At 36.8% G+C, this 12,142-nt stretch overlaps 1 protein-coding gene across 4 annotated transcripts in view; it reads left to right on the top strand.

Annotated features, from left to right (window-relative positions):
• Positions 1 to 9,973, top strand: part of MAP3K7 (mitogen-activated protein kinase kinase kinase 7) — a 76,626-nt gene extending 66,653 nt beyond the window's left edge. For 2 of the 4 annotated variants that reach the window (XM_025444968.3, XM_025444967.3), the window contains one exon: positions 378 to 2,109. In XM_025444968.3, the coding sequence (XP_025300753.1) occupies positions 378 to 558 (181 nt within the window). In that variant the 3' untranslated portion in view covers positions 559 to 2,109. Of the gene's footprint in view, positions 1 to 377; positions 2,110 to 4,086; positions 4,178 to 8,244; positions 8,351 to 8,492 lie in introns of those variants that run through there. The other 2 variants (XR_007401301.1, XR_007401302.1) reach the window with 2 other exon arrangements.
• Positions 9,974 to 12,142: the final 2,169 nt, after the last annotated feature.

Raw genomic sequence — 12,142 nt, 5'->3', positions numbered from 1 at the left:
TAAAAGTGGAATGTGAATGATAAAACATGTTATTTTCCTGTGCCTAGAGCCCTTCCCCAGCCTTTTTTCTTCTTCTTACACAAAGGGGATACCAAGTAAAATGTTTTGAAACTTTTGTTATGCCATTTTATCTGCGTTCATTAATTATCTAAGTGCAGTTACTTACAAAAGGATCGTGGTGTGGTGTTCGTGTGGGTACACCAGAAGAGTGGGTAATAGTTTCCATTCTAGCCTACAATTATATTTGAGTAGTGTACCTAAAATGTGTAACAGTCAATACAGAAAGCCCTAACAAGCCAAGCTCATCAGTTACTAAGTATGGATTTTTTATCATGTACAAGATGTACAATATTTTATTATGTGGTATTTGTTTTTAGGCAAGAACTAGTTGCAGAACTGGACCAGGATGAAAAGGACCAGCAAAATACATCTCGTCTGGTACAGGAACATAAAAAGCTTTTAGATGAAAACAAAAGCCTTTCCACTTACTACCAGCAATGCAAGAAACAACTAGAGGTCATCAGAAGTCAGCAGCAAAAACGACAAGGCACTTCATGATTCTCTGGGACCTTTAAATTTTAAAATATGCAAAGACAGACTTCTTTTTTTTTTTTTTTTAAGGAAAGAAAAGCCCTTATAATGACAATTCATGAGTGTTAGCTTTGGGCGTGTTCTGAATGCCAACTGCCTATATTTGCTGCATTTTGTTTCATCGTTTATTTTCTTCTTTTCATGGTGGACATACAATTCAACTGTCTCCTTACATAACATGGGGGCATCTGTGACTTGAATAAGCAGCAGTTCTCAACTTCAAAACAGATGCAGTGAACCATGGCTGTACATGCATGCTCATTGTGTGAAGGCTAGCCTAACAAAAACAGGGGTTATCAAACTAGCTGCTATGTGCAAACATCGTCTTTTTTTCGAGGTGGAACCTCAAGAATGATTTTGTTCTTGTATCTCATCTCAGAAAACAATTTTTTTTCCAAAAGATGGTATATGCCAAGTTGAAGACAGGGTATTATAAATCTAGAATAATTGGTGGTACATTATAGAAATGCAGAATCTTTAGGGACAGTTGCAGGTAAGGGCTCTGACGCCAGCATCCTGCAGTCAATGCTGAGCTTAGTTCCACCCATAAAATATTTAAAGGTAAGTGGCGGCTGCTGTATGTAATAAAACCATATTTCATTGGACTAAAATTTGACTATGATACATTGAACAAAATGGAACCCTTTTTTTAAGATATAAAGATTTTTAATTTGTGATTGCGTGTATGTGTGTTGAAACTGTAAAGATTTTATGACTCTAATATTAATATCTCTTAAATGAAATTAAAAGGTAAATGAACACGATCCATCTTAAATGATCATTCCTTCCTGCAATGATTATTGGATTGTTTTAGTGTATATTTGAAAAAATAAAGAGAAATAGTGGAAAATGGAAATAATTGCTCCAGCCAAAAGGCTTGGGCTTAGATTCCTTTTATGAAACCAAAAGGGGTAAAAAACCTGGCAAATCAGGAGAAGTTAGTAAGGAAACTAAAGAAGTCAATATAAAATTCATCAAGTATACTATTTATCAACATTGGAATAATTGATTTTCCTTGCAAGCCCATCCTAGAATGCCTGCTGCCTTTCAACAGTTTTAAGGGAATTTCGACACTTATAAAGAGAAAATTTATATTGTTAACAATAACTTTGCTACCAACTTTGAAAATAAAAGTAATTAAAGAACTTCATTGAAATAATAGACTATATAAGCTCTATTTTTTCAGTTGGTATTAAAATAAATCACATTTTGGTACCAGTACAAGGTGTCTTTTAAACAATGATGTCATCAACCTCATTTTTATAGCATTAATGTTTTATGAAGAGAAAATTAAAAATGAAAGCATAATTGCTGTGATTATTAGAATTATATCATGATTGTATTGTAGTTTTGCTCTGTTTCAGATAAGCAAGTTGATCTAAGAAGTTATCAAAACTATTCTTAAAAATGCTAAAGCAGGTAACTTTTTCTTCTGTTATTTTTTTCCTCCTCCCACTGAGTTTTATAATGTATTCCTGTGTATACAAGCAATAAAGGTAAAAGACAGTTTGTACTAAACTGTGTCCTTTTTAGCTTCCTCAAAATCTATTGTTAGAAAGTTTCCAGTAAGTAGATGTCTACCATTACTTTAAAAAAAAAAAAAAAGAAGGGCTATCATTCCCAAATAATTTGATTGCCTAGCTGAAAGTGATACTGGTCTCAACACATTAATAGTAAAATAAAATTGGCACAGAAAATAACTATAGACTAAGGAAAAGTAGAACTCTTTCATAGCATTGCTGCTTGTTGATATATGTGTGTCACTCCACCAAAAGGGACCTAGTCAGTGTTCAGAGACTTTTCTGATTATCTCAGAGCATGAGATATTCAAGTGTGGATGCTAATGCTTGACCTTTCCATTAGGATTTAGCACTATAGATTTCAGCTTTTATTTCAAGTCATGAATGTGTTTTTGCTCTATATTACATACTTAAAGGGAAATTTAATTGTTATCACATGTAATCACTTCATAAAAATCTCAAATAGGAAAATGGAAGAAAATAGTAATGTTAAGTCATGGTGCCAAGTGCAAAAAAAGGTTGTTGAACACTTGCTTGTTTGTTTACAGTAAGTTCCTAGGGATTCTCACACTGTAATTGCCCTAGATGCTGAGAGTAGTTCAGCCTAAAGTAGTTGTGTTGCAAAGCTCATACTTTTTATAAGTCCTTGATTGTCCTTGATGGGAGAAAAGGACAGCAGGGATCATTAAAATCCACCGCCAGTTTTAACCAGCATCCTCACCCATCAAACCTTTAAAGAAATTTTAACAAGGAGCCAAATATTTTATGATTCTGGTTTCACTTTTTATTCGAAGCCTCATTTTTGGTTGGAAATGGCGAACAGACAAGCAAGTGGCATAAAGGTCCCCATGTAGGAAATTCACAGACAATCCCTGAACAATCCCTAATTACATTTCATTCTTTCCTCGAGGGAAAGAAAACAGAAACTGCAAAATTAAAATCAACTTTTTTTGAGTCAAATGAAAATCATTTAAAATTATTTACTTTATAACAACACCACAAATTGAAGAGATTTGCTTAAAAGTTGTTTACATATGTCTCACTCTTTTTGCTGAACCGGTTTAGAGTGTTTAATGTGTTTTTTTCCTCCCAAGTTTCTTCTGTGTTCCTAGTTTCAGCTCCTGCCTGTAGCCAGAGATCACAGGTCTTGTCTGAAACTTTTTTCTTTCTGTAAGTGTGTGGTTTTTTAGCAGTTGACTCCTCTCTCCTTCAAATGGTAGGAAGTTCTACTTCTGTCATTCAGAACATTTTATGTAAAACAGTGTAATGCAGAAATCCTTGTGCATACTGTATACTTGAAGGAAGCTTTTCGATTTATTTTTGTTTATAATAAAATAGAGATTGTTACTCTAAACCTGTTTATAAAAGTGATTAATGATTTATTATCAGCAAATGAGCTGTGAGGTGTTCTGCTCTAGCAGTGTGTTTACCAACACAAAATTGAATAAAAACCAAAAAGTGAGTATTCTTAAAATACTCAACATGGTTTTAACGTAATCATGATTTTTGAGAGGCTGATTGGCCAGCTAACATACCCATCTATAACATTTCAGATTTTTTGTTAAATCGGTGCTCTTCACAATTTCATTAAATCACGATTTATGTGAAATACAGCATAGTATATACATTACTGAGTGATTCTTCTCATTAGAAAATTGATTTCCTGTAGTGTGTCTACGTTACATTATTTCATTCCTTGATCAACCTCTTAGCCTCCCAACCATCACATATGTACACACACTCTTACAAACTTGACCCTCATTTTAATAAATCAGCTCATTCATCATTCATTCCTTCCTTTAACAAATATTTATTGAGCACCTATTAAAAGTGAAGCTTATGGCTAATGCCAAATCACATGTTCTCTTTGATCCCATGGTAGTTAGATCATATTCCCATTTCTCTGATGGAAAACTAGGCTCCTAAAGTTTAAGACTTGTTCCTGAGTCTGCTTTTCCCCCATTGTCTGTTTTAGGCAGAATCTCATGCAAGGGGACTCTGGTAACCATCAGCTCATGATGTGAAGAAGAACATGAGAAATGCAAATGATGGGGGGCGAATATGAGGTAACTTACATAGTTACCTCATAGGCACAGACTTTGTGACCACTCTATAGATCACAACAAAGCCAGCACTGAGACCCACATGTGTCTTGTAAACCCAAGTCTGCGCTCTAAACCACTTCGCTGTACTGTAATTTAAAACTTGCTGAGTGCTTCGGCTTTCATGTTCATTTATTCAGTGAGTGGGGTGTCTTCATTCTTCCTTCCCTCAACTGAAAGCTGTACTAAAAATGGAAATACAAATAATGATATTGTGAGGCTTGATCTAAAAAGAAGAGTTGTCCTCCACTCTCAGGAAAGGCTTAATCTAGGCTTTTTCATTTTTGGTTTGTTATGTTTTTTTGTTTTCACCATTTTGTTTTTAATTGAGATTTAATTTTTATACAAGAAACTGCATCCATTTAATGAGTACAGTTTACTGAGTTTTGACATGTACATATGCTTGGGAAGCCATCCAACAAGCAAGATAATGAACATTTCCTTCCTCCCACCCCAGGGTCTCCCATGCCCCTTTGGGGTCCTTCCCTGCCTTTACTCCAGGCCCTGGGCACAGTGCTTTCTAAAAATATAAATTTGCATGTTCTAGAATTTTACATAAATATAATCATTCAATATGTACTCTGCTTTTTAAGCTTTTTCCCCCTCTTGAATAGTTGTTTTAATTCCTTTGACAGGAAATTTTAATTAAACCATTCTTAGTGATACTTGGAAACCTTCCAGTATCAGTAGAGAAAACAGGTTTTAAGAAGAAATAGATGCATCCATTGTGGCCAACTTGGTCATGTAGTGTTGCCTTCTGAAACATTTAAGATCACTTTAGTTTTACATTTTTACAGAACCTTAATACTTTGTTCACAAAATCCTTCATATTGTTTGTTAAAGTAAGCATGTTGACCACTGTATTTAGGTGTTAGAATGCAATGCAGACATGGACAGTAGCATATTAGTAGGTACATGGTAGTTTTCAGCAAATATGGTTGATAAGTGTAACTTTTTACAAATTCTTCTTTTCATTTTCGTTTAGATTACAGTTGCTGTTTTGCTTGCTCAGAAACCTGGGAAATAATATTTTAAATAACAAACAGTCTTCTGTATATAGTATTTGATATGGATATCTCATACCCATACTGTTGGTGGTCCTGTATGCTGTAGAGGTGCCCATAGACATAAATAATAGGATTACCCTGGTAAATCATGCACTGCTTACTCCCAGGACCTTCCTATTCCACCAGTAATTAATACCTGCTCTCAGCTTCTCATCTCTACTGCCATGAGGTCCCACCTAAACTGAGTTTGTGAAATGAACTGTCCTTCATGTCATTTTCAGCAAAGTCTTTTTGAGAATCAAATGCTTATTTAACTTTCCCTAGTTTCATGGTGCCTTTATAGATACACATATCTATAAAGGTTTTATTATTTGAGAGAGAGAGAGAGAGCACGAAAGAGGTGGAAAGGAAGAGGGACCGAGGGAGGAGAAGCAGACTCCATGCTGAGCAGAGAGCCCACTGCAGACCTCAATCCCAGAACCTTGGGATCATGACCTGAGCCAAAGGCAGAGGCTTAACCGACTGACCCACCCAGTCACCTCCATGGTGCTTTTATATTTCCAAGTAATGAAATGTATTTTTTATCCTGTAGTTTAATGGTCAGTGATACCTTATAGATGCCATATGGCATTATCAAGATAATTGCTTTGAATACCAGAAATCACTGAGCAAATGCTGGATATTTATCTTCTGAAAAGCAAAAGTAATGTACAAAATGCAGTTCCTGCTCAGACTTTTTTGTTTCTCCTTGTGGGTACCTCTTCTTTAAGTTATTATAGGAAAATCTGCATTGATCATTGATGATAAATTTGCTAAATTCAAATTAGAGACTGAAGAAATCTGAAAATGGGTGTAACTTTTTTATGGTTGAAGAAAAAATGGTAATATTACCTCACATGCCTTTTTGACTTTTAATCCATTACCTGTAAAGATACTACTTAAAATCCATGTAAAATGTCATGAGCATATTACTTGGAAAAATCTGTACCACACTTCTTTCCTTTGAATGTACCATGAGAACCTTTTTTTTTTTTTTTTTAAGATTTTATTTATTTATTCATGAAACACACAGAGAGGCAGAGACATAGGCAGAGAGAGAAGCAGGCTCCCTGAGGGGAGCCTGATGTGGGACTCGATCCCAGGACCCCGGGATCGTGACCTGAGTGGAAGGTAGACGCTCAACCACCAAGCCACCCAGGTGCCCTCCATGAGAACCTTTTAACAGATACGATTTCTTTGAGGATTGGAAATATGTCTTTATTCCCCTAGATAAATATGGAAATGATAATTTATATGCTGAACAAGTGATCTGTTTCAGTACACTTGGGCGATTACATATTAGTACATTGCTGTTGGACAATAGTCTTACTTAAAAATTCATACTAAAACTCAATATCTGACTACATAATTCTGTCTTCCCATTCATGATTCCACACCTTATATACAAGAGACTTGAGGAAGTGGTACAAAGTTCCTTGGCCTAAGCTGAGTATTTCTTCCCATTTCACTTTCTTTGGCAGCCATATCAGCAAATTCTCTAGTCTCTGTGCCCCATGTACCCTGTGATTCATAAGAACACGAGTTTGGCTGCTGCCCAAAATAATAGTTTAAACAAGATAGCACTTTTTTTCTTTCTACCAGAAAAAGTCTAAAGTAATGTGGTAGTTTTGCTCATTTGCATCCTAGCCAAAGAGGAGAGAAAAAGGGCAAGAGCAGCAAAGGTGCAGGTCACTTGTGCTCACATCCATTTGCCAGAACTTAGTTATATGCATTTACCTTACCTGCAGGGAGGCTGGAAATGTCTGTACAAATGGGCAGCCAATGCCTAACAGAAGGATCAAAAAGATTCAGAGGACAATGAGTACCCTTCACCACAGTCTTGGAAAGGAAACTAGACCACTGCCGCCTCTACTTCCTCTGTCCCCTCTCTCCATATGGAAAGTAGGCAAAGCAGAAGAATGCATAGTAGTGTCAGAATCCAATCAGTATGGTGTACAATATTTAAAAGAGTTCCCTGTATTTTTTAATTGGTGCAGCTTAGAAAAATAAAACTTCAAAATGTGAAATTAGAGCACTTTAGTTGGATCACTAATTGGAAATCAGACTTGAAGTAATTTAGATATTTGATAACAGACAATCCACCTTAGAAAAGAAACGTTAAGTTGTATCTCGAATGAAAGAGTAAATAGAGGGACGCCTGAGTGGCCAAACGGTTCAGCGTCTGCCTTCGGCCCAGGGCATGATCCTAGAGTCCCAGGATCGAGTCCCACATGGGTCTTCCTGCATGAAGCCTGCTTCTCCCTCTGCCTGTGTCTCTGCCTCTCTCTCTCTCTCTCTCTTTCTCTCAAATAAACAAAATCTGAAAGAAGAAAGAAAGAAAGAAAGAAAGAAAGAAAGAAAGAAAGAAAGAAAGAAAGAAAGAAAGAAAGGGAAAGAAAGAAAATAGAAATGTCAGAACAAATCATTATTGATGAGAAAATAAAAAATAGCCATAAAAGGAAAAAAAATTTTAACAGACTCGGAGATATTGTAAAGAAAAAAAAGAACTGGTATTTACTAAGTATATACCATGTATTAGGCATTTTGTACTTTTTACTCTTGTTTTAGAAATAAAATGAAGAACAGAGGTGTTCAAAAACTTGCCCAGCTAGTAAATAATGAACTGCAGTTCACATCCAGGTCTTTCTTAGCTTCAAGGCTCAGAAAAATTCATTTTTAATTAGTTTAGAATTTGGAATACATTTTCTTACAGACTTAATAAATGGGAGAACTAGGTTCCTAAGTCTATTTATAGAAGTGTATTTAGTCCTTAATGGAAATGAAATAATGCCATTGAATGGAACAGTTCCAACAAAGGTGTGAGAGAAAATGGAAAAATGACGTGGTTGTTGTCTTCGGGTATAGACACTGTAGTAATTTTTCCTTTTTAAAAGTTCTTTACCTTTTTATTGTTTTCTGCACAGTAAAAATTAAAATCAGGAGAACACAACCTTACATATCACTCTAACCATGTTTCTTTGGCAGGAACTCGGGGCCCTTTGCCTTGGGCATAACCATTGGAGCCCTTGCACGAATCCCACAGGGGCAAGAACTTCCCTTCTGCTGCTGGTCCCAGCCTGGATCCCTGCAGGTAGAGGTAGACCCAAAGGGAGGGGATGGCAAAGGTCCTCCCATGGATTTTGGTGAGGATGAAGCACAGTCTCAACAAGAGGAGCAAAAAAACATAAATCAGAACTTTTTTTTTTTAAGATTTTTTATTTATTTACTCATAGAGACAGAGAGAGAGAGGCAGAGACACAGGCAGAAGGAGAAGCAGGCTCCATGCAGAGAGCCCGACGCGGGACTCGATCCAGGGTTTCCAGGATCACGCCCTGGGCTGCAGGCAGCGCTAAACCGCTGCGCCACCGGAGCTACCCTAAATCAGAACTTTAATGTCTTGAAGATGATGATGATGATGGTTATTATTATTACCGCACATTCTAGGGACCCCAGCCTCTTAATTCCTGCTTTACATGACAGGCTATTATTCAGGCATATAAACTTTTTTCCCAAAGTAATTCCTTTACATTGACAGTTTTGAGAATTACCTAACACCATAGAGCAGACAGGGCTATTGCCATTGTAAATTTTCTATATTCTAACCCATCCAGTGTTGTATAAACTAAGAGGAGTAGTATGATATTGTGATGTATAATAAGAAATCTATATTTGGTCTTCTTTCAAGTGTTCTGGCACACAGCTGAAATTTATTAGTTGGTGAGAACAATAAAGAGGTCTTGCTTTGTTAATGAGGCAGTTTTTTGGAAAGCCCCTAGGTGGGTATAGGAGCTAGTTGTCTGGGAGACCAACCACTGGATTAGAAGATAGGAATTCTTATTCCCTCCTCCACTTCAGGGAAGGAAGAAGGTTAGAGATGCAATTCAGTCACCAAAAGCCAGTATTTTAATTAGTCGTGCCTGTGTAATGGCGCCCCCATAAAAACCCCAAAAGACCAGGGTTCAGACTGCTCCTGGGTTGGTAAACACTCAAAGGTTGGAGGAGAATGATGCACACAGAAAGCATGGAAGCTCTACACCATTTCCAAATACCTTACCCTGTACATCTCCATCTGGCTGTTCCTGGTTTATATCTTTTTATAACAAACTGATGATCTAGTAAGTAAAATGTTTCTCTAAGATCTCTGAGCCACTCCAGCAAATTAATCAAATCCAAGGAAAAGATTGTTGGGACCTCTGATTTATATAGCCAGTGAGGTCAGAGGCACAGATTACAACTTGGACTTGCAATTAGTTCCTGAAATGGGGGCAGGAGGTAGTCTTGTAGGACTGAACCCTTAACCTGTGGAATCTTACACTGAGTAGATAATGTTGGAATTGAGTTGAACTATAAGACACCCAGCTGGTGTCGAATGATTTGGTATGGGGGAAACGCCCACACATACTTGGAGTCAGGGTCATGAATGCTTGAATGAGTCAGTGAAAGATAAAACCTGCTGTGTCCCTGATATTCACCAAACATAGGACCATGGAGGTAAGATTCGAGAAGATGCAGAGATAGAGCTTCAAAAATATAGAAGGGCAACTCAGAATGTCTTTAGGTAAGTGGAGCCTGGGGGAGAAATCCACCTTTCTGTATAAGTAGTGATGCCTGAACATCAGAAATTCAAGAAGTTTTGAATATATGAACCTTGTCTTTTCTACCACTTCCATCTCTATGGAGGAAGCATAGAAAATAAAGGTGAAATCAGAAATCATTTAGAGGTACATTGTTACACAATTGTGTTTATCACAGCATTTCACTGTTTTGTTTCAAGATTTTATTTATTTGAAAGCCAGTCAGGGGAGGAGCAGAGGGTAAGGGACAAGCAGACTCCTAGCTGAGTGTGGAGCCCAGTGGGCTTGACACAGGGCTTGATCCCAAGACCCCAAGATGATGACCAGAGTCAAAGCCAAGAGTCAGACATTCAACCGAGCCACCCAGATGTCCCAGCATTGAGTTTTTGAAAAGCAATCTAAATAGCCATTGATCGGTGTTAAGTAAATTATAGTAGCTCTACACCAAGTATTGTAAAACTGAATAAAGGAAACCTTATTTAAAATGGGAGGGGCACTTGGCAGGTTCAGTCGGTGGAGCATGCAACTCTTGATCTCAGGGTTGTGAGTTTGAGCCCCATGTTGGGTGTAGAGATTACTGCAAATAAAAATCTTTAAAAAAATAAAATAAAATGGAGTTGGGAGGCCAGAGGGGGCAGTTTTTGTGTACTACCACTCATCATTAATGCAGACCCCAGCAGGAAGAGACATACCTTGCTTTTCCAATAGAAAGAAGCCTCCTAAACTACTCCAACAGGAAGAATTTCTGCGTGCAATTAGCGCAACCAATAAGAAAATACCACACTCAGCCAATGAGAAACCCTCACCACCCTGACCTCTCACTTTGATTCAATAGACTTTGGTTCAAAAAAGCCCCTCCCAACTTCCTCCTTTTCTCCATCAAGTACCATTCCTCTCCTTCTATCTGACTTGGTTATGGTTTGCCATAGTTTATATGTTTCAGATTGTAATTCCTCTGCTATTTCCAAATCCGTTTTGCTGTTAAAATAACTTTTTTAAGGTTGACAATGTGATATAGTTCTGCAATGGACAAATCTGTCCAAGTTGAGTGCTTCAAAATATTAAAAGATTGACATATGAAGAAGTATTTATAACAAAACTGCAACATTTTTTTTTAAATCCTCAGTGTCATTCATCATTTAAATAAAGAGATGCCTAGGGGACATTTGATAATATTTACAATAAAAGAAGGATTAAAGTGGAGTTTCCCAAACTTGATAAAGATCACACATCTAGACCAACAGCATACTGATTAAATAACTATTATTTTCATTAAATCTGAAACAAAGCAAAGATACACTGCCATTCGGCATTTTTTTTAAGTTTTAGCTAATGAAAAGACCCCAAAATAAAATAATTAGTGTAAACAATGGGAAGATTATCATTACTTGCAGGATATAAAATTATATTGAAAGCCCACAAGACTCTACTTAAATTCTAAAAATTTGAGACTTTGCTAGAGTAACTATATCTGGTATGTATCAAAATTAGTTTTTTCTCTATAATAACAATAATCAGAAGTAGAAATGAGATTTTTCTCTTACTCCTACTGCCAATGGCAATAACACTATAAAATATCAGAGAAAACATCTAACAGGAAATAGGACTGATGAACACTATAGCCTTAATAAATAATATAAAATAAGACATGAACTTAGCATTTTCCTAAATGAGAAAACGATATCATAAAAATTGTATAGATTTTTTGTTTAATGTAATTTCAGTCAGAAGCCCAGTGGAGTTGGGAATAGATTTGTTTTAAACTGGAGAAAGTGATTTAGGAAACAAATGCTCAATAGTTAAGGTATAATTTTCATACAAATTGCAAATATTTAGGTGTACAATTTGATAAGTTTTACAACATGTATACATCTGTGAAACCACCACAGTCAAGATACTGAGAATTTCCCCAATTCCAAAAGCTTCCTTGTACCCCTTGATAATCCATCCCTCCTCTTCCCTCTTTCCCAGACAACCACTAATCTGCTTCCTATAACTAATTATTTTCTAGAATTTAATCCTATGGAATATAGTCTCATGGGCAGCCCCAGTGGCGCAGCGGTTTAGCGCTGCCTGCAGCCCAGGGTGTGATCCTGGAGACCTGGGATCGAGTTCCACGTCGGGCTCCCTGCATGGAGCCTGCTTCTCTCTCTGCCTGTCTCTGCCCCTCTCTCTCTCTCTCTCTCTCTCTCTCTCTGTCTCTCATGAATAAATAAATAAAATCTTAAAAAAAAAAAAAGGAATATAGTCTCTTTTGGCTGGCTTGTCACTCAGCATAATGTTTTGCTATTCACCTAAGTAGCTGCATA

This window comes from Canis lupus, chromosome 12 (assembly GCF_003254725.2).
Source record: "Canis lupus dingo isolate Sandy chromosome 12, ASM325472v2, whole genome shotgun sequence".
Lineage (NCBI taxonomy): Eukaryota > Metazoa > Chordata > Mammalia > Carnivora > Canidae > Canis > Canis lupus.
This window is presented reverse-complemented; position numbering and strand designations above follow the sequence as displayed.